This window comes from Hippocampus zosterae, chromosome 18, assembly GCF_025434085.1.
Source record: "Hippocampus zosterae strain Florida chromosome 18, ASM2543408v3, whole genome shotgun sequence".
NCBI classification, from domain to species: domain Eukaryota; kingdom Metazoa; phylum Chordata; class Actinopteri; order Syngnathiformes; family Syngnathidae; genus Hippocampus; species Hippocampus zosterae.
Window position 1 is genome coordinate 4,467,744 of NC_067468.1, and position 21,432 is coordinate 4,489,175.

At 42.0% G+C, this 21,432-nt stretch overlaps 2 protein-coding genes and 1 long non-coding RNA gene across 3 annotated transcripts; 1 reads left to right on the plus strand and 2 right to left on the minus strand.

The window, feature by feature from the left end:
- Positions 1–3,797: 3,797 nt before the first annotated feature.
- arid6 (AT-rich interaction domain 6) lies at positions 3,798–8,410 on the minus strand. The gene is made up of 6 exons (XM_052050095.1): positions 8,198–8,410; positions 7,008–7,170; positions 6,657–6,709; positions 6,486–6,583; positions 6,241–6,400; positions 3,798–5,248 (listed from the first exon to the last, which is right to left on the minus strand). Exons 1-6 carry the CDS (start codon positions 8,207–8,209, stop codon positions 3,947–3,949), a joined length of 1,788 nt encoding a protein of 595 aa, XP_051906055.1. The 5' UTR covers positions 8,210–8,410; the 3' UTR covers positions 3,798–3,946.
- A 2,260-nt stretch (positions 8,411–10,670) lies between these two features.
- Positions 10,671–12,171, minus strand: LOC127590734 (uncharacterized). Its single transcript, XR_007959745.1, has 2 exons — positions 11,882–12,171; positions 10,671–10,927 (listed from the first exon to the last, which is right to left on the minus strand). It is a non-coding gene; the product is annotated as an uncharacterized LOC127590734 (long non-coding RNA).
- A 6,560-nt stretch (positions 12,172–18,731) lies between these two features.
- LOC127590721 (histone H2B-like) lies at positions 18,732–21,021 on the plus strand. The gene has a single exon (XM_052050162.1). It carries the CDS (start codon positions 20,237–20,239, stop codon positions 20,609–20,611), a length of 375 nt encoding a protein of 124 aa, XP_051906122.1. The 5' UTR covers positions 18,732–20,236; the 3' UTR covers positions 20,612–21,021.
- Positions 21,022–21,432: the final 411 nt, after the last annotated feature.

Genomic DNA, 21,432 nt, shown 5'->3' on the forward strand with positions numbered 1-21,432 from the left:
AAATAGTTTTAAACCTCCCACACACTTTAAACACACATACGTTTATTATAATATAAGTCACCCTCTTTCGCTCTTTAGCTGTCAAGAACTAGGTGGTGATCATAACACAACGCTTTAAGGAAATGTAAATGAGATTCACTTGTGTACAGTTCTCCAAATAATGTGACACGTGTGCTTCAAGCGGTTTAGAACTCCCACTGTACTGTGAAACTGACAAATAAATTCAAAGAGTTAAACATTGTACTGTATATTTAAACACCAAAATGCTAATAAATAATGTATATATAATGTGAAGTACCAGAGATTGGCTAACGGGACTTAGCATCTAAGCTCATTTAACACATGGAGCAGCAACAAATACAGGCCTCTTCTTCTGGCTCTTAATTGTGCAGCATATTAAGTAGAGCTCAGTGCTGCCTGAAATGTTATGGTACAATGAGGTACTACAGTGAAGGTGCACAACTCTAAATTTCAGTTTGTCTGTAAACCGAAAACCCCATAAAATAACAAAATGGCCACATCTGTGGTATTAGGGTGGCACAAATGATGAACCGTGACATAGTGGGGGTTAACTGTAATATCGCAAACTATAGTTTGTGTGGTGCCAACTCAAGTTTTTCTAAGTAGATTAACATCCTGTGAAAATGTTACCCAAGCTTGTTTTTGGAGGGTCCCAAAATAGAGTGTTAAAAGCATTTCATTGTTGAGCTGTATGCCATTTGACACATTGCCCTTACTATGGAAGAGACTTATTTAACACGAGGTAATTACATATTGGCATCAAAGACCTGTTGGTTCAGTTTCCCAAGATTGGTTTCTGTGAAGCAACACACAATTACGGCAATTAAATAAAGTACAAGCTGTTCTTTCAAACAATCCTTAATGCCAAAAAGCTGCCTAATTGTAACTTTTATGAAATTCCACACATTGTCACAGTGTCATTGTGACGCTCCCCGCCTGGGGTGCAGTTAATTATGCCATCCAATGCAGTATTTGTTTCCCAACATCTATTGAGCAAGGCAGCCTACAAACTTGGCTCATTTGCATGAGTGTTGTTTTGAGGAATGGCCAAAATTCCTGCCAACTGTTGTGTATCCAGAACGGTTGGAGCAAAGATATACGGTGTAATGGCTATGGAACCAAATACGACTAAAATGTGTCAAAAATATACGGTATATTTCTCTCATTATTCTGCCGTCTAGAAAATCGAAATAATTTTGGTAATTCTAATTGATGTAGCACAAGAAACGTCAAATCTTTATGGACGGTCAGCCAGTGAAAAAAGAATTTCGTGCCACAGAAAGCGGGATTTTCTCTTTCAATGCCATAGAACACAACTTCAATCAGCTACACTTTAAAAGATACCAAATTTCCCATGACACAGATGTTAAGCAAAGGTGAACATGCCAAAACCATCCCAATCGCAGTCATCTCGTCTATGCTCTTTTTTGCTCCTTCATATCCTCATACCAACGTAATTCTCTCTCTCTCTGACTCTGTGCGTGTGTGAAAGACAGAAACGACACTATTTTTATTCCGATACAGAGGGAGGCGCTGGAAGTGAGCCTGCACAAAGGCGGATTTCTCTGCAGCTTCCTGCTTGCTTGTTTACGTGTTTCACATTGCAGTTTATAAAAGAGAAGGAGCGTATTGTGACTACACTTGGCAGTCAGTCAGCTATTATAGTTAATTGCTAAACCTTTATGAGTCCCGCATTCTCTTATATGCAAATTAATTGCTGGCATCATGAGGGTGTGGTGCACAATTGCTAGGATGCTGCTGAGTAACTCCGATGAACTCTATAAGGACAAATCTTTACTGCCTGCGCATCCAGCTCATTTAATTCTCACAGCACTGAATTGATTGCTGATGGACTGTTCTCATTGGTCTAAAAGGCATTTTAGCTGAGCATCATAAATAGTATATCGGCGATGTGTGAAATTGTTTCATTTGTTTCTGTTGTCTGTTTCAGTGTCTGACCATCCACTCCTGGTCCGCATATACAATAGTCCTAAATTTGTGATACTGTATTTTGTTCGTATCCTGCAGCTTTTGTGTTATAAAATGTGTTTGGAGCATATATTTTTTGCATTTCATTGCTTGTGTTGTTACACATGCATTTTGTTCACATACTTGCATGTTCATAAAGGACATGTACCATGCTCATTTCCCACATAAGTAAATTCTGTTATAAGGACGGATTGGACAGTACAAATATGATTCCTTACTAGACAATATTTACTGTATTTTTACCCATTAACTTTTGTTTTGACATACAAGGAAGGTCCTTTTTAGTGCGATAGATAGGGCCAAGTTGGGGCGCTACATTCATGCGCCCTGCAGCTCGGGCTCCATGTCTATGCGTGTTTTATGTTATGTGTTGTGTTTATTATTTTACTTTATGTTAACTGTTTTGTTAAGCGCTTTGTTACAGCTGCCGCTGTTGTGAAAGCGCTATATAAATCAGCATGTATTATATTGTATTGTATACATGTGAAAGCAATATATTAGTGTAGAACTGCTGATCGCATTTTGAGCGGCACCTTTAGCGACACCCGCAAGCACGTATTATCATAGATACCATTTCCATGACATCCAAAGACACCTTCTTGAGTACGTCCACGCCGCAGCTGTATTGGATATGGTAAAGTGAAGCAAATTGTGAAGATGCTTCCTCCTTGGAGATGTATCGACAAGCATAAACTCGCTGGATTAAAACGGAATTGTTGCTTTTGATTGAATGATGTTATTTTTGCTCAGTTTTATGACATTGATTGATGTTATTTTTGGAGGTTTTTACAGAACACAGGCAAGTTGTATTTAGATTTGCTTATGCTAGTTGTTGCCACAGAGGAGAGATTATCTGCCTGTGAGTATTGTTTATACCATTTGTGTGCCTTGCTTCTCCATACGTTTGAAAGCAGCAGTAGTTCTTAAGATCTAGGTTAACATACATTAACCCGCCAGTCAGGTTTAACAATATATGTTCATATTAATTGCACTTTTGTTCAACAAAATTGTTTTGGTTGAACATTGGGATGTTTGAATCCACAAGGCATGCATTTATTGCCCATGGCAAATTACTTAAAGCAAGCACGTTGCCTCTTATTTGGAGAATTGTGCAAGAGACGGTGTTTGGTCCCTGTGGCCCTTGTAAATCCCATCCTGTAGACTTGGGGCCACCTGGCTGCTTATCTTAAGTCAACAGTCTCAAACTTGGGTCTTAAACTGGACAGTAATCTTAAATTGGACCGGCAAATTGGTGCCCTTGTTAAATCTAATCTAGCTTCTTTCATCTTAGGCAGCTGGATAAAGTCAAGCCTCTCCTTTCTCATGAGCACGTTGAAACAGTCATCCATGCCTTCATCACATCCTGGCTGGATTACTGGAATGCACTTTACTTTGGAGTCAACCAATTCTCCATGAAGCGTTTCCAGTTGGTCCAGGATGCTCTGCTCGCCTCTTGACTGGTACTCATAAGAGGGAGCACAGAACTCCTACTGGCATCCCTTCACTGGCTCCCCATACATTTTAGAGTTCTTTTTAAGATCCTATTATTTGTTTTCAAATCTCTAAATGGCCTTGCTCCACCTTACCGCTCTCTGCACCTCCGCCCTACGCACCTCCCCATTGCCTCAAGTCTGCCGACCAGACATTATTAGAGGTACCGAGAACTAAGCAGAGGCACAGATTGGTTGTTTAAAGTACTCTATAAATACAAGTCGTTGAGTTTCCTAAATGATATGAAATTGATTGTTTCCCTTTTCTTGACAGTAACAGAGTCAGGTGCAAAGGAATACTTGAAAGTGTGTTTAATTCGTTTCTATGTGTCTCGCAGGGTTAAAAAAATACAACATTTTTTTTTCTTTCATGGTGTCTTCTATCCCCCGTGATAAAGGGGTGTTGTCAGTGCTATATTTACACAGTCTTTACATTCATGTAAGTGTCACGTGGAGTTGGAGATGATTTTCTTGAGCTTCATCACCTCCTCGCTGGTGAGCTGCAGCATAGAAGCGGCCGAGCTGGAATTCATCAGCAGCAAAGACGAGTCTATCTCCGGAGCCTTCCAACTCGGCTCGGTGTCTCTCTGGTGGCTCGTTGTCACCGTGAGATCATGCGGAACTGGACCGGGGCTCTGTTGCCTGTCCTTCTGTTGCCTGTCTTTCGAGGAGGCCTCCCAGTAAGACAGAGGTTTGGGGCCACTTGATGACGTCCTTTCTGTCTGGCAAAACTGAGTAGCGTCCTGACCGGTGCTGGGTTTCTGAGTGTTGTTGGAAGAAGAAGGTCCCGCGTAGCCGGTGAAATGATTCTGGATGGGGATGTGGTGCATACTGGACGTTTGGATGGTTGCGCTTGGGCTTGGCGTTTTTCCGCCAGGCACCCTGAGGTCTTCGATGCTGATGCTCCGTTGATGGGAGATGGGGTTAAACGGTAACAGTCCCGAGGGCATGTCTTTGCTCCTTTGGACCGCCTCCTGCAAGAGGCGAGGTAGTTGCTTGGCATCATAGGTCGCACCCGGGGGGCCGTACATCCGCAGCCAGTTGTGGAACACCGACAGGGGTATCTCGATCTCCATTTTGTTGTCGTTTTCGGGAGGCGGGCAAGTCTGGACGTGGCTGATGTTGCGCCTCTTTGCCGCTGGACCCTCCTCTTGCAATTCTGTCAGGTTCCGCTTTGCTACGCAGATCCGACTGTCGGTCCTCATTGTAAAGGCGGCGTCAAACTCTGGAGTACTGCTGGAGGTAAGGTCGACCACTGAGTCCTCTCTGGCCCTGGCGATGTAGGGCATCGCTCCCACTGTGGCCGCCTCGACCGGCTTCTTGGTGGCATCCTTCCTCACTACCTGTGAGTACAGCCGCGTGTACAGCGAAGACGGTGTGTTCAGAAACTTTGGGTTCTTGCTGGCCAAGGGTGGGGAGAATGACGATTTTGGATTCCTCTCCACTCTCTGACTCTCGGCTTTAATGCTCAGGTTGAGAGGTTCACTCAGTCCGGAAGACGACTTGTACTGCTCGGCTAGGAAGCGCAAGTGGTCCAGAGGCCTCACTCGTTCTGTCAGGCCCGGACCACATGGGGGTAAGGTGAATTTGGGTGGGGGAGCTGTCTGCGGGCTGTGTGAAGTCATCATGGAAGCCGACATGGGTCCATAAGGGGGCAGAATGGCGTGGCCTGAGTGGTAGTAGTGAGGGGGTTGCATTTGGAGAGGAAAGACGGTGCGAAGGGGGCCTGGTTGGAGGTTGGGATGATTCTGTTGGAGATAAAAGTGGTTAGTTGGGTGGGCCTTGAGCCCCTTCAACACATCATCGTCCTCTGATTCCACCAAACAGGAAATAGAAACCCCACCACAAACATACCCAACAGTCTAACCCAGGGGTCGAAAGAGCCATATTAAAAGACAAAAAAAAAATGTCTGGAGCCGTAAAAAAATAAAAGCCTTCTATAAAACTTACAATGAAGGAAACCCATGCCGTATGTATGTAGGAGACTGGACGGTCTCAGAATTGTTTGTTATTCATTCCTTTGTTGTGTGTTCACAAACGCCCCCATCTAATTTATTTTGTGGTTTCCTCACTTGATGTTTTGTTTTGGTGCATTATTTTCGCTTTTCTCAGTGTCAGTGAAGTGATAATTAATTTCCGTTTTTCGGAGGCTGTCTTTGAACGCCTCTCGAGTTGAACAAGAAGACAGAAGGCACGGAGTCGGACGCAGACGTTTGTGTTTGTCGAGACTGTTAAAAGCATAAATAAAGTGTATGTTTTAAAAATCCAACATCACAGCTCTCCTTTTTTGGAGCTGCAACATGTATCTATATCAATTTGAGCTATATTAGCCTACTATCAAAATCTTTTTCCAATTTCAACATTTTTAATAAAGCTCCAGGGAGCCACTAGATGTCGCTAAACAGCCGCTTGCGGCTCTAGGGCCGCGTGTTGCCGACCCCCGGTCTAACCAGTCATTAGTATGAAGCATGTGGGTATGACCAGTTCTGGTTGTTAAAACCACAGGTGGAATTCTTCCTTGTCTGGTCAATTCTCAGAATACCTATAAGCACTCAGAAGCTACATTTGAAGCCCGCAGAGAGTGAGCCATGAAAAAGATGGCTTTGATGGCTAGTGTGAAAGGCGCTTTAAAGGTAGACCAGTCAATCATGTCCTCTCCCTGCCCTGACAGGAAATTGGCACTCCTGTTAACTAGCTTTCAACATCTTTCATCTCACCAGAAAGACACAACTTGACCAACCTGGTGGTGCAGCGGCAGTGACATCATCTTGTGTTTGACTGATCGTGGACCGTCCATGTCCTCCACGCCGTAGCCGTGACAGCGGTAGTGCTCGACCACATTCGGCAACACCACGTTTATTGGCATTCCCTTCAGGTGGCACTCGTACGGCAGCAGCAACCTTGGAAATTGCCGATATGTTGGTGTCAAGTTAGTCTGACACATAGCTGACAGCCCCTCGTTCCCTTATCTCCCCGGTGACTCACTTCTCGTAATGGCGGCGGGTACAAGTGGCTGCGCTCGTGCTGCGAGGGTTCCCCCCCAGCGAGTTGTAGACCTGCTTCCAGAGCTGCTGAGCTGTCACCTGTCCAGACAAAAGCTAGATCAGTCGTCTCCAGGCCACAAAGCTTTATTTGCAAACCTCTACAAGAACTTACCTGGTGGTAACCCCCCAAGTCTCTGACTGTCTTAAACATCACAAACAGATCAACTGGAAGGAAAGAACAATGACGTTTGAACGATTTGAATCATTTTCTTGAAAAACGGTCACCAGATTGATGTCATCAGACTAAAGCAGTGGTGGGAAGTGTCCAACCTGTTTGCCCAAAAACTATCAGACTGTAGACTCTTTATTAATTCCCAACATTTTTCCTCATTTCACAGTGCTCCTCTTCGCTACATTGCCTCCAGTACATACTGTATATGTGGATACCAGTTTATTTTTTTGTCCAATTAGAGTTCCGCCGCTGAGTTGACAGATCAATCTAACTCCAAAACAACTCACGTACTTTGTTTGAAACCCAGATGAGGGATCCTCTCGATAGGGGTATCTCGCTTCTTCATGAAAAGGTAGAGATTCGTCAGGAAAGCCTCCTCACTCATGCCCATCAACTCCCTACGATGCTCCTCTTGGACCCCTGGGACACCAAGGTGAGCCTTCACCGCGTGTGCCTGGGAACGCCAAGAACGACAACAAGCATTACTTTGACAAAAGGCTCCTTGTTCTCATTTCTTATTGACGAACGGTCGTCAAACACGTAAATCAAATCTGAGCCATTGTGGCATCAATGCGTCCTTTCAGGAAATTATCTGTTCACATAATCGCTTATTTGACTCCAACATGCCAACACGCGTTTTCAACCCACAAACTACACCTTCACCCGAAATGAAGCCTAACCTACCCCCAACTGCAGCTGGAACACCGACATGTAACTCTCATCCTTAACTTCACACCCTGATCCTATTTTAACCTGAAACCCATGCATGCTTAAAAGACCTGCTGCACCCCGAGTGACATCGTGGAGTATGACCGAACAGGTCATTCGCCAACAAATTACAGCTGACTCACAAATGACTCACAGCTGGCAAATGACCATCACAGTTGTGCAATATTGTTGACAGACTCCCCAACGCTTTGATTTTTGTAGTCCTAGTAGTAGTTTGTAGTCCTGGACGTTAAATCATTGATAAAAAAGCAGTTCTAGAACCGCACATAGTACAGAATCCAAGCTCCTTACCCCAAATCCCAAGCCTGAACCTGCAGCCTTAACCACTATGCTACCACTATGCCAAAATCCTCGCCCCAACCTGAAAATTTCACTCTAATCTTAATCCCAACCCTCGACTCTCACCCTTGACTCCAAATCCTAATCCCAAATCCTAACATGAAACTCTAAACCTACCCTAACCACAATTTATATCCCAAATTCTTCCTCCCGTGTTAAGATTTAAGAGTCGAGTTGCCTCAATTCAACCTTTTGCAAATTATCAATACATCGAATTGAAATAAAAAATCTCGCAAACACATTGGTCTTTCTTGTTTTTTTTTTTTAAACTGTAATTGTGACAGGAAAGAGAAAAATAACTGCTAACGAAATCCTCACCTTAACCTGAAGCCCTATCCCTCCTCTATCCTAACCCTTCAAGTATTCCATGTTCAACTGACTAAAAGTCATGAAAAACTACTTCCTGTACTCACCACTTCCATCATGAGTGCAAATGACAGCGCTGATCAATTGGCGCCGGGCACCATCCAAAACCACTGTAGCACACTAACACCCACAAGTTCACACAAATGCGTACGTCCCGGCAGCTGTTTGCAAATATTTGACAGCGCGACAGAGGCTGCCTATTTCAACGTCTCACTGATGAGATTTGGACGGTCCAACTGGTCTGACCAGCTCTCGAACAACTGCAGCGCCGAAATCAACCGCACGGCACAATTTGGAATGAGAAGTCACCCAGCTAGCTCCAGTCGTGTCCCAACCCTTGTTCAACAGGTCACTTTATGATCAGATTTTCATGGATGCGCGTACAGATTTGATGAATTGTGAAGATAGTTCACTAAGAAAAAAAAAAAGACAGATTGCCACGCTAATATGTAAGCAATGCATGTCGTGTCATGTCGTCATATCAATGATGACAATTATCTGCACTTGAACAGGAAATGTAACATTTCAACGGCTCCCCGTTTATTTTTGGCTCTCAAAGGTTAGATTGTAGATGACATTTCTCTTTCAAGTTTTAATTTGTTACAGGATTGTCTTTGCAAACCTGTTGTAAATGCTTTTTTGTTGCTTAAAAAAGAAACGCATACATTATTTACCCATACACAAAGGTTTAATTGTATTTGCCAACCACCAAAACATTTTCTGATCTGATTTATCCTCACAAGGATCGCGGGGCACTCTGGAGCCTATCCCAGCTGCCTTCGGGGGGCACCCTGTACCGGTCACCATCCAATCGCATGGCACACACAAACAACCATCTCTCCTCACACTCACACCTAGGGACAATGTAGAGAGTTCCATCCACCTGCCATCTGTGTTTGTGGAATGTGGGATGAAACCGGAGTACCTGGAGAAAACCCACGCAGGCACAGGGAGAACATGCAAACTCCAGACAGGAAGGCCGGAGACGTAATCGACCCAGAAACCTTTGGACCGTGAGGCCGACGTGCTGCCACAAGGTGTTACATTGTTGCTTCAGATGCTGTTATGTGATGTGAGAATGAAAACATTTCAAAAGTGGAAAAAAATACCCAACAGAAAATCAACAAAAAAATAAATTCCATAACCAGCCAACCATCCAACCATTTTCTGATCTGCTTTATCCTCACAAGGGTCGTGGGGCACTCTAGAGCCTATCCCAGCTATCTTCGGTCACCAATCACGTGGCACACACAAACAACAATCTGTGCTGACACTCACACCTTGGGACAATTTAGAGAGTTCCATCCACCTGCCATGCATGTTTTTGGAATGCGTGAGGAAACCGGAGTACCCGGAGAAAACCCACGCAGTCACAGGGAGAACTTGCAAACTCCACACAGGAAGGCCGGAGACGGAATCGAACCCACGACCTCTGCACTGTGAGGCCCAGGCACTAGCTAGTCAACCACCGGGCCACCCTTAAATTGAATCAAAAAAAGTAAAAAATAGCTGATGTCTTTTTTTTAAACTAACACAAACAACTGACATATAAATAAAATAGAAAGAATCAAATGTTGATTTTTCTGATCCTTTTTTTCAAACATTTTTCAAAGTTCTGCAGAAGTTGAACTAAGTCACACAGATACTATAGTTGAGTTAGAGTCAAAGTTGCCAAAGCAGACGTCTATTTTTGTACATCTACGGGTAAGAATAGTTGGAGAGCGCACCATTGCTTCACTGGATGACGGATGAGCTGATATTTATCTATCGTCAGACGAAGATGTCGAGATGCAATTTCATCTAATGTGGCTCAGCTGGTTTGACAGGAAGGAGATTCGGCAAGCGTCAATCAGATACAATAGAAAGACGCTCCATTCGAACTAACATGATAATTACAAAGGCATGCTTCAACTTGGAGTAAATAGACATTCATTCAGCGTCTCTTCAAGGCCTTTTGGAAAGAGTTACTTTCTTTTCCCACTCGGACCACAAAACTATTTCTCGGTTGTTATTACAGTTAATAAATGGTGAAAATAACACACAAACAGTCTCATTTTAAGAACAAGAAAGCTTTTTCTCGGGGCAAGAAAAGTACAAAGTCAAGAAGTCAAAAGTAAAGCAGCCAAACAAAAATCTTAATAAATACCCCCCAAAAATGGAGAGAAAAAAATAACAAGGAAAAAGTCCAAAACAGAAGTAAAACTGTGAACATTTAGAAATTAAATATGTAAAAAAAATGACATCAACAAATTAACACTAAAAAAGAAAATGGAAAAATAAAAAGTAAAAAATGAGAATCACCGAATAAAGTAGAACCTAAAAAGTAGATGTATACAAAAAAGAAAAAAGTACAAACTAAAAATGTATGACAAAAATTGCCCAAAAGTAAAAAAGCAAAAAGGAAAAATTTGGAAGCATAACAAATATAAACAAAATAGGTAAGAACAGAGCAATAAATGCAAAAAATTATTTTTAAAATTGAAATATAAAAATTAGAAAGTACAGAATTAAAAATAAGTCAAAGGCAACAACAAGTCAAAGTTTATTTTTCAATTAGGTAAATACAAAAAAAATGTCAAAACCAAGTGAAAAAATGAAAAAGTAAGAGATGATATGAAAATTATTTTAAACATTCAAATTTACAATGATAATGAAGTTGAAACCAAAAGAAAACTAACATTAAATCCATTGTCGCAGCCTGTTATTTATGCAGGGCGGGTGGTAGTCAAGTTAAATTGAGGAGGGCTATTCGGTACTGCTCTGGCACCTCAAAGTTCCTTAAAAATAAAAAAAATTGAGGTCAAACTTTATTCACCAGTTCTTCGCAGAATTACTTGTGGTTATGCAAATGTGTCTTTGTTGACTGCAACCGCCTCTCAGCAAAACAAAGGTCACATTGGTACAGAAGGAAGTCCCAACGTGAAAGTCACGCTTAACTGTCTTCAGCTTTGGTTGCCACAGGAATCTTATATTGGGAAAGGGAGACGGCGTACTTCTAGCTGCCAGTCACAGCCTATTTTTATGATAAAACATCCTCACAAAAAGCCGGGGATATTAGGCTTCTGGGTGAAACTTTAGCTAAAATGAACTCTTAGCTTGACAGGTGACCTTTATATTGACCTTCTGTGAACTCTTGAATGTTCAGCTGTTCACCGGTTCAGTCCTTTTTGCATAACTTTGCTGTTCTCTAACAAGGAGCTCAGTGGTGAAATTCACACATCATTTTACAACCAATGCGTTATCGACCAGAAATGAGAAGCCCCAATGGCTCTGATGCTGATAGAAAAAGTCTATACACCCCTGTTCAAATGCCAGGTGTGTGAGACCTCCATCCAATATACCACAGATTGAAATTCGGCAGCCCTGTCCAACTCAAGTAGAAAAATTAATTATTGTCATAATAAGAATCTTCCAAAAGTTCTTTCAGTTCCAAGGTTTGTAACATTTTTAAAAAACAAATATTATTAAATCTGAGGCTGCTATGACTTTTTTTGTTTGTTACCTTGTTTGGTTTTGCTTGGGGTAAAACAACCGTGTGAATTAGAGCCCTGAAGCTAAGAGTATGTTAGCTCGCTTGCTAGTACTTTATGTTAATGTTTGAAACAAACCCAATCATTAATTTGAGCTAATGAATAGCATCGGTGTTCCGTATTGTAACCCTTTCAGTACGGCTAGGATTGTTGCGACCCAAACTTGGGGCCACATAGAGAGAGAGTTTGCGAAACGCTTACCAAAAGTCTCAACTTGTGACATTTGAAAACTGCGCACAGCCCCAAGCGTCAAATCCAGATATGGAATGCCATGGTGACAGCAAATACGACATTAGTAACCCAAGTGGAATAGCCGGCTTCAGTGCACAAAAGCTCTCGCATCGTCTGGGTGGTGACAATGTCAAGAATGGTGTCAGCCTGCGTGCTGATTTCACATGTGAAGATTCCTGTTACCGCACCATCATCAACATGCTTGGCACCTCTTTGAATTCTTTGTAAAGGGCATGCCTTTAATTGTTCAGTAAGTCTCATTTTAGTCGTCAGCTTGTTTTTTTTAATTGTTTTTTTTTTAAGGCAACGGTTGTATCTTGGCGCAAACTGAATACATTTGTATTTCATGGATACAAATGTATTTGTACAAGAAAATGCATATGCGCATCTCGTCAAAGAAATTAGTGTGTGCTTCTCCTGCTGTGCTCCTCACTCCTGGCATGAACATTCACTAACTGTCAGGGGTCTGTGCTAAGGAATTTCTCTGCAGCTGCTACACTAAAAACATTTCAAGTTTAACAAAAAGTCCAAAATGAAAAGTTGAAACTGAAGATCTAAAGTGAAAAAAAAATAAATAAATTTAAAAAAAAAACAAACGTCAAAAAATAGCAACAGAAAAGGCAAAAAATATAATAAAAAGTAGTCACAATTGAAAAAGTTAAAACTAAAAAGCAACAAATGAAGAAAAAGTTAAGCAGCACAACAACAAGATGAACAGGAAAGTGTAATTGAAAGTCAACAAGTCAAGTCAAGTCAACAGTATTTATAGAGCACTTTCAAACAGGCATCACTGCATACAAAGTGCTGTACATGGAGCAATTTAACATGCACAATGAACAGTAAGACAAATCGGTAATAAAGGCGGTAGAAAACACCAGTCAGTAAAATCAAGAACAAATCTAAGTCATGCTGAGTCGAACGCCAAAGAATACAAGTGAGTTTTGAGGAGGGCTTTGAAGATGGGCAGCGAGGAGGCTTGCCGAATGTTCAGTGGAAGGTCATTCCAGAGAGAGGGACCAGCAACAGAAAAGGCTCGATCCCCTTTGAGCCTCAGTTTAGTTCTTGGTACTTCTAACAAAGACTGGTCCACAGACCTGAGGCGCCGGGCAGGTGTGTAGGGGCGGATGAGCTCAGAGAGGTAAGGTGGCGCGAGATTATTCCGAGATTTGAAAACAAAGAGGAGGATCTTGAAAATAACTCTAAAATGAATGGGGAGCCAGTGAAGAGATGCCAGAGTAGGAGTTATATGCTCCCTCTTACGAGTACCAGTCAAGAGGCGAGCAGCGGCATTTTGGACCAGATGAAGGCGCTTAACGGAGGACTGGCTGACTCCAAAGTAAAGGGCATTGCAGTAATCGAGCCGGGATGTGACAAAGGCATGAATTACTGTCTCAAAGCGAAAAGCTGAGATGAAAAAATGAAAAACAAAAGCGGGACAAACAAACAGAAAAGGAAAAGTAATCAAAATAAAGTCCAAATTATTATTTTTATCTATATAACGGCATTTAAACTGTACTCAGGCCTAGTGATTGGGAGTTTTGGGTTGTTAAAAAAAACAACATTCAAGGAAGCTGGCAGGATAAATGCTTTTATGAAGATGATGGAAAGTTGTCAAAAGATGATTACCGTGTGAAAAAGAAGAAAAATGAAAGACTGAGAAACAAAAAACTGAACGCCATCCATCCATTATCTGAGCCTTTATCCTCACGAGGGTCGCGGGTGTGTTGGAGCCTATCCCAGCTATCTTCGGGCAGTAGGCGGGTTACACACTGAACTGGTCGCCAGCCAATCACGGGGCACACATAGACCAACAACCATTCTTGCTCACACTCACACTGAGGGACAATTTGGAGTCTTCCATTAGCCCGCCATGCCCATTTTTGGAATGTGGGAGGAAACCGCGAGAAAAGCCAAGCAGGCAAACACCACACAGAAAGGCAGGGGACCAGAACCGACGTGCTAACCAGTCAAACACCGTGCCGGCTAAACTGAAACATATAAAGGTGAAAAATGTAAAGCCAAGTGAAGAAAAGTTAAAACCAGAAAAAGAAAATGTGAAAATTCAAAAAGGCCCAAGTAAAAAAACTGCAATGAAAAAGATCAAAGAAACGCACAAAATGTAAAAAAGTGAACACTTCAGGTGAAACACAACAAAAAGGAAATTTTGAAATACTGAGAAAAAAACCCTGCCAATTTAAAAAGGAAAAATCTGAAAATATACAGTATATATGAACAAAAATATAGGAATAAGACCAAATGTCAAAGGTTGAAAATAATTTATCCATCAAAGTTTATTTATATTGCGCTTTTACGGCCGCTGCAAAAGTGTAAACCCTTCATCAAAAATAAACAAGGAAACAAAAGTGCAAAATAAAAAAGCTGAAATTAAGGCAATTTCCTGGCAACAATGCCCGCCACCCCTACATGACGAAGTTAAGGCTAATTTCCCTCCAATTGTCACATTTAACCAGGAGTACAGTTGGTTCTGATTACTTGCCGAATGTCGGCCACACCTGAGCAAAAACTAATGACAATGCTGTCTTTTCACTGCGCCTTTTGTCTGGCGCTAGCGTCAAACCTCCACGGAGTTCTTGAACCAAATAGCCAAATTTCTCTTGTATTCCGTTTCACTGGACCAAATGTGACGGTGCAACTGTTTCGATTTCACTGAATATGATGATTGGGTGTTCTGGTCCCCACTGTGTCGGCAGTTCTTGCTTTCCTCATGATCCAGCTGATTGAGATTTTTGGGAGGGGTTTTCATCACATGGAGGATGAGGACAAATTGCTAAGTGATGAATAGCAAATCACCATGTAATTGATGATTTGCTAAATTACATGTGTGACAAAAAGACGCCGTCAAGCCACATTCTTGGTATGGTAAAATTAGGGCGTCGGGAGCGGAGTTATTACATTGCCCCATTTCTGCCCGGAGGGGGCATCTGTGAATTGTTTTGAAGGCGGGGCCTTCCTCTCACGGTGAGAAAGAGTGAATGCTCATTGATTGTGCTCGACACGTTCTATAGTAGAACCACAATAAGTGAAAATGTGTGATTATAGAAAGAAACCATGTAAAAAAAAAACATTTTTCCCCATGTCTTTTCAGATACGGGTTTTTGAGACTTTTTTGCTGGTCTACTTATGATAGACATTTACCGTATTTCACATTACTGAATGAAACTGGCTTTGGTAGCTGACCCCCCCCCCCCCCCTCCACCTGAAAAACTGGATAGAATTCCAAGAGCCCAAATGACAGAGTTCTTTAGTCTTTTCAGGCATGACTTGTTCAACATTTTTCGTGAGTCTATTCATGATAGACACACTTACCATTTTTTATGTTGCTAAGGAAAATTGGTTGAGGCATGACCTCTTAAGATTTTTTTGTGGGTCTACTCATGATATACAAGATTTGTTTAGTAAATTTCATGTTGCTAAGCAACACTGGCTTTGGTAGTTGTGCCCCCCCCCCTAAAAATCTAGTTGGTAGAACTACAACAGCCAAAATGGCAGATTCTGTTTGTTTTCAGGCATGACCGTCAACCAGCACCTGAGAGAGATTGTCACAATAAGATTGGTTATGATGCCAACATGTAAATTTCTTCAGCTGCAGGAACTGAGGTGAGTTACAACTTGATCTAATGACAGACAAATAGCTGCCGAAGGTGTGGCCACACATCCTCTTTAAAAAAAGTTTTAATTGTCCTCTTGTAATAAGTACAGCCTTTTGTCATAATAGCTGTGTGCTACATTCAGGCTCATTTTGTGTCATTACACCACTCCCAATTCCAGAGATACATAACTGCCTAAGCCAATTCAGCATTTCACATGTGGGCTTCGACCCCTCCTATATATGTTATTACTTATTTTAATAAGTATTGTCAAATCTAGAAAAGATATACTGTATGTGTAAAAGACCTATAAGAGCATATGTAGTGCAGGACATCTAAATGTTGCGAACATTAGGACCACTGTTGTTTTTCTAGAGGGGTCGAAAGACTCACTAAGTTGGTAACACCGCAGACGAGTCGTAGCTCTCTCTCGCTACCCCTCTCGTACTTTGGTCTGTTAGGGAGCTGTTCGGGAGTGCCGGATGTGACTCCTTAAGGGTGTGGAAAATAGTCGATATTAATCGATACATCGATGCGCACGTGCGCGATCCGAGTGCATCGGCTCATTCACTGGGTACAACGCGATTGACGGGTGAAATCGCGATTCATCACGATGCATTGATGGGTATCGGTAAAATACGATTCAAGCGCCGTTTTATTCATGTTAAACGTCACCTATATGCCTTTTCCTAGGCGCAATGAATGCACCATCATTGCTTTGCGTTTTGTGTTGAATACGGACGGTAGCCGTGCGTCACATACAGTCCAGTACACAACTAGCGAAACATTATGGAAGTTAGCGCACGCAGCAGCAAGGAAACTACTATATTTAATGCAGCCGCAACATTCAAATCTTATGTTTGGAAATACTACGGCTTCGAAAAGAAAGACGGAAAGCTTGATAAAACCTCCGTAATTTGCAAGGAATGTCGCACTAAGAAGCCATACAACGGCAGCACCACAAATATGCAGACCCACTTAAAACGATGGCACCAGATCACCGACAAGTTTCCCTCCCGCTTCCCCTCCCAGTTCCTCGTCGGACACCGGAGAAACTCTTGGTAAACCAGGTCAGGATCAGAAAAAAATTGCCTCTTATTTTGGGAGTCCCCTTGCAACTCACTGTGACCGCGCAATGGCCGCGCAGTGGCCTTAGGCCACTGCTTATTTCATATGCGAAGACCTCCAGCCTTAGCGTGGTGGACAACGAGGGTTTCAGACAGCTCGTGCACGTTTTGGAACCCAGGTATAAAATACCAGACAGGTCTGTGTTCACTTACAAACATATTCCTGATGTGTACAACAAAGTGAGAAGTGAGATTACTGTGTCGCTGAACAGTGCGCAAAGAGTTGCACTTACAGTGGATGGGTGGACATCTTGCGCTAGAGATTCATATACATATATATATTATTATAATATTTCATATAAGACACTCAGTGAGAATAGTCTGTTTGTGTTTACACTATAGCAACAGCTGTGAGTCTCAGGTGCCAAATTGTTTACATTTTCTTTGCACAAAACCCAATTGTGAAAGGGCTTAAATAAGTTGTTTTACAAGTTCTACTCTTTATAAGGAATAAAGTGGTATCATTTTTGTAATACCATACTGAATTCCATCTTTTTAAAAGCTTTTTTTCTTTGCTTATTTGCATCATGTTTAATTGCACAATATCGCAACAAATTGCATTGTATCGTATCGGATCGCATTGATTTGAACTTGAATGTGTATCGAATCGTATCGCATCGTGACGACGGTGAAACGTATCGCATCGTATCGCCAGACAATTCCATGTATCGTTTAAGTATCGCATCGCTGGCAGTGGATCGTGATGTGTATCGAATCGTCCTCAGTGCTGAGATTCACATCCTAATATGTAGCCGAGTCTTTGGAAAGACTGGACTGGACACAAAATAATTTTTAGGTGGGCTTTATTCCCGACTGAACAATGAAGAATTGTTCAGCATTAAGATGAAAGACTGAGATCTTAACTGAATTTTAAAAGAGGTCGAACAGGGATCTAAGAGATCAAAGAAAATTATTTAACAGATTACAGACAATTACACCACAATAGACAACAGCAGTGGCTTGCTTAATAGGAAAACAGAAATAAAAATACATTATTTACAAGCCACAATACTTCTTAGTGCAGAACAAATAATCATTACAACCCAATGTTTTGAGATGCAGCCACACTTACTCGATATGTTCCGGTGTGTTGGGTGTGTACAAAGCACGTGGTCAAACATAAATGATCTCCCCTCTAAAGAACAGATAACACAGTTCATATAATTTACAGTAAAAAAACATATTTACATCTTATAACATTGCGAACACTTACGCTGTACAGCTGTTCACACGACTCATGTCAAACTCCAACCCAAACCACTCCAGATATTGTGCTCTACAACTACCATTCAACTAATTAATCATCTGTCCACAATTAACACCTAACATGCGTCATGGTAAACTAGTTACCAATTATCCGAATATCGCCAGGGTTACGAGGACGATCATGGGTGTATCAAGTTGGGACAAGCAGTGGGCACAGTTCAGCGACTACCCTCCTTTACGTGCATCTCAACCTTTTTGGTCTGATTCTCACACGCTGCATATGTTCCCGCGTGTTTTGATCTAGTGTGGCTCTTAAAGTGACAGTGCTACATTTGTTAAACAAGGAAGCCTTCACTACAAGCATCTAAGTAAGGTTCACCTGGTTACATATACATATATATATTATTATTATATTTCATATAAGACACTCAGTGAGAATAGTCTGTTTGTGTTTACACTATAGCAACAGCTGTGAGTCTCAGGTGCCAAATTGTTTACATTTTCTTTGCACAAAACCCAATTGTGAAAGGGCTTAAATAAGTTGTTTTACAAGTTCTACTGTTTATAAGGAATAAAGTGGTATCCTTTTTGTAATACCATACTGAATTCCATCTTTTTAAAAGCTTTTTTTCTTTGCTTATTTGCATCATGTTCAATTGCACAATATCGCAACAAATTGCATTGTATCGTATCGGATCGCATTGATTTGAACTTAATGTGTATCGAATCGTATCACATCGTGACGACGGTGAAACATATCGCATCGTATCGCCAGAAAATTCCATGTATCGTTTAAGTATCGCATCGCTGGCAGTGGATCGAGATGTGTATCGAATCGTCCTCAGTGCTGAGATTCACATCCCTAGTCCAGCATTGTTTTAGTATGTTTGCCAGTGGTTTCGATTGCTTTTTGTAGTGTCGTTCATAGTGTAGTAAGATTTAAATGGGACTTGACAAACAGTGACAGCTCCATCACTGGACTACACAAGTGGATTTACCTGACTTGGTCTGTAAAAATAAAGATCTGTCATAAAAATACATATATTCACTAATATTTATAATAAATTGGCAGCACAGTGGTCTGCTAGTTGGCACGTCCACCTCACAGTGCAGAGGTCATGGGTTCGATTCTAGGTCCCGGCCTGTCTGTATGGAGTTTTCATGTTCTCCCTCTGCTTGCATGGGTTTTCTCCAGGTGCACCTGTTTCCTCCCACATTCCAAAAACATCCATGGTAGTTTGGTTGAACGCTCTAAATTATCCCTATGTGTGAGCGTGAACGGCTGTTTTGTCTGTGTGCCCTGGCATAGGCTCCAGAACGCTCACGACCCTGGTGAGGATAAGCGGCTCAGTTAATGGATGGATGCATAAAAAATGAAAAAGTTAAAGAAGAGTTGAAAGAGGAAAAAAAACTAACATAATTCTAAAATAAGCACAAAAAGAAAAGGAAATAAAATAGGCTCCAGCAACCCCCGGGCCCCTAGTGAGGATGAAGCGGTTCAGAAGATAAATGAATAAATGAATGAAAGAATGAATAAAAGAAAATGTCAAAAGTCAAGAAAATATGAGACCCAAACCAAAAGAGTCAAAAATCTACATTTACTAACGAAACGTGCATGGTTTTAAAGCCATAATTTTCCTATTGGGTTCTATAGAGAAGTACATTTATTCAATGAAATTACGGTACTCTAGAGAACGACAAAAACATAATTGTAAATGTTGTTTATAAAATAACAGTTAAATCCAAACGCAAACAGAAAGAAAATAAAGAGTAACATGAAAAAAGAAAAACAACTTAAAATGATGGAAAGATTCTTAATTTTAAAAAATACAAAAAAATATAAAAAGTCAAAATTAATTAAAATACACTTCAAAAATAACCCACAAAAAGGAAGAAAATAAAAACGAATCTGTAAAAATGCAAAATAAATACATTGACATGAAAAAAGGAAAGTCGAGAGTAAAACATTTTTTATGGGTGACGTTTGACCATCAGTGGCTGGTTCTGTGACGCCAAGACGTTGTACACGTGATTTCCACTAAGTGGCGTTAATGCCACGACTTAAATGCAACCGTAGCCATACTTGAAACATAATGTGCCTTTAAATCCTTACCTATCTCAAATAAATCAAGCGTTGTATTTCATACACGTGAATTTAAGTCTATAATAATTATGTAAACAAATATAATTGTCTTCCATACATCCTCATAAAATGTAGTTTTGAAATGCTTCGCATGTCAAACCACGTGATCACAGACCTGAAAACCTCACAGTGAGCGTCCAGATTCTAGCCAATCACGCAGTTGGCGTTCGCACAGTGAAATTTGCATGACATCGTGTATAAGATCACTGGCTCCTCTGTTTTTTCCTCATTCGACCCCAACATGCCCGAGCCAGCTAAGTCTGCCCCCAAGAAGGGCTCCAAGAAAGCTGTCACAAAATCCGCTGGGAAGCCTAACAAGAGGAGAAAGAAGGGGAGGAAAGAGAGCTACGCTATCTACGTATACAAGGTGCTGAAGCAAGTGCATCCCGACACCGGCATCTCATCCAAGGCCATGAGCATCATGAACTCGTTCGTCAACGACATCTTCGAGCGAATCGCCTCCGAGGCTTCCCGCCTGGCTCACTACAATAAACGCTCGACCATCTCATCCAGGGAGATACAGACCGCCGTGCGGCTTCTTCTGCCGGGTGAGCTGGCCAAGCACGCCGTGTCTGAAGGCACTAAGGCGGTTACCAAGTACACCAGCTCCAAGTAGCCTAGTAAGCCTACCCCGGTATCAACATAACCCAAAGGCTCTTTTAAGAGCCATCCAAACCTTCAAGAGTCGGTCTTCCTCGGTACTATTGGTGAAAGTTGTACGTTACAATTACAAGCGATTTCTTTGTGGCTTGTAGTGGAAGAAATCTCAAATTTCGTAGGCAAATGTTATAATACATTTAATTTCTAAGCACCTTTCAAAACACTCAATGACACCTTACAGTCAAAACAAGAAAGATAAATAAATTTAAACTGAGTATGCGATTTTAAATAGGTGGGTTTTGAGATGTGATTTGAATGTGGGAAGAGAATCAATATTTCCGATTTTTGGTGGGAGTGAGTTTCAGAGTTTGGGAGTAGAGCGGCTGAAAACTGCACCACATCGTCCTGAGACGGGCCGAGGATACACAGGGGTGGAGGGAGGATGAAGACGCGAACGAATGTCGTATAGTCCGAAGCCGACACTGGCTAGTAGCCGCTGGGAAGCCTGTAGCCAGTGGCTACATCGCTGTCGTGAGGAGCATTAGCCGACCTGGGCAGACCGGCTAACACGCGGCCGGCGGGAGGACGACCAAAACGAGGCGATGCCCGGAAAGTAGTGTAGCGCAGGTGGGGAGCCCGACCACCGGAAGCGGAGCCCAAGAAGCCCCGCCACCGAGCACTGCATCTGGCTCTCCACGGGCAGACGGAGGAGCGACAGGACGATCCACAGCAGAACGGCCCAGACACAGGCCCCGCCGACCCCCACCACGGGGCGCAGAGGGGCGGAGAAGACACGGGCCCCCGTCCGACAGCCGAAAAGGCAGGACGCCGCGAAAG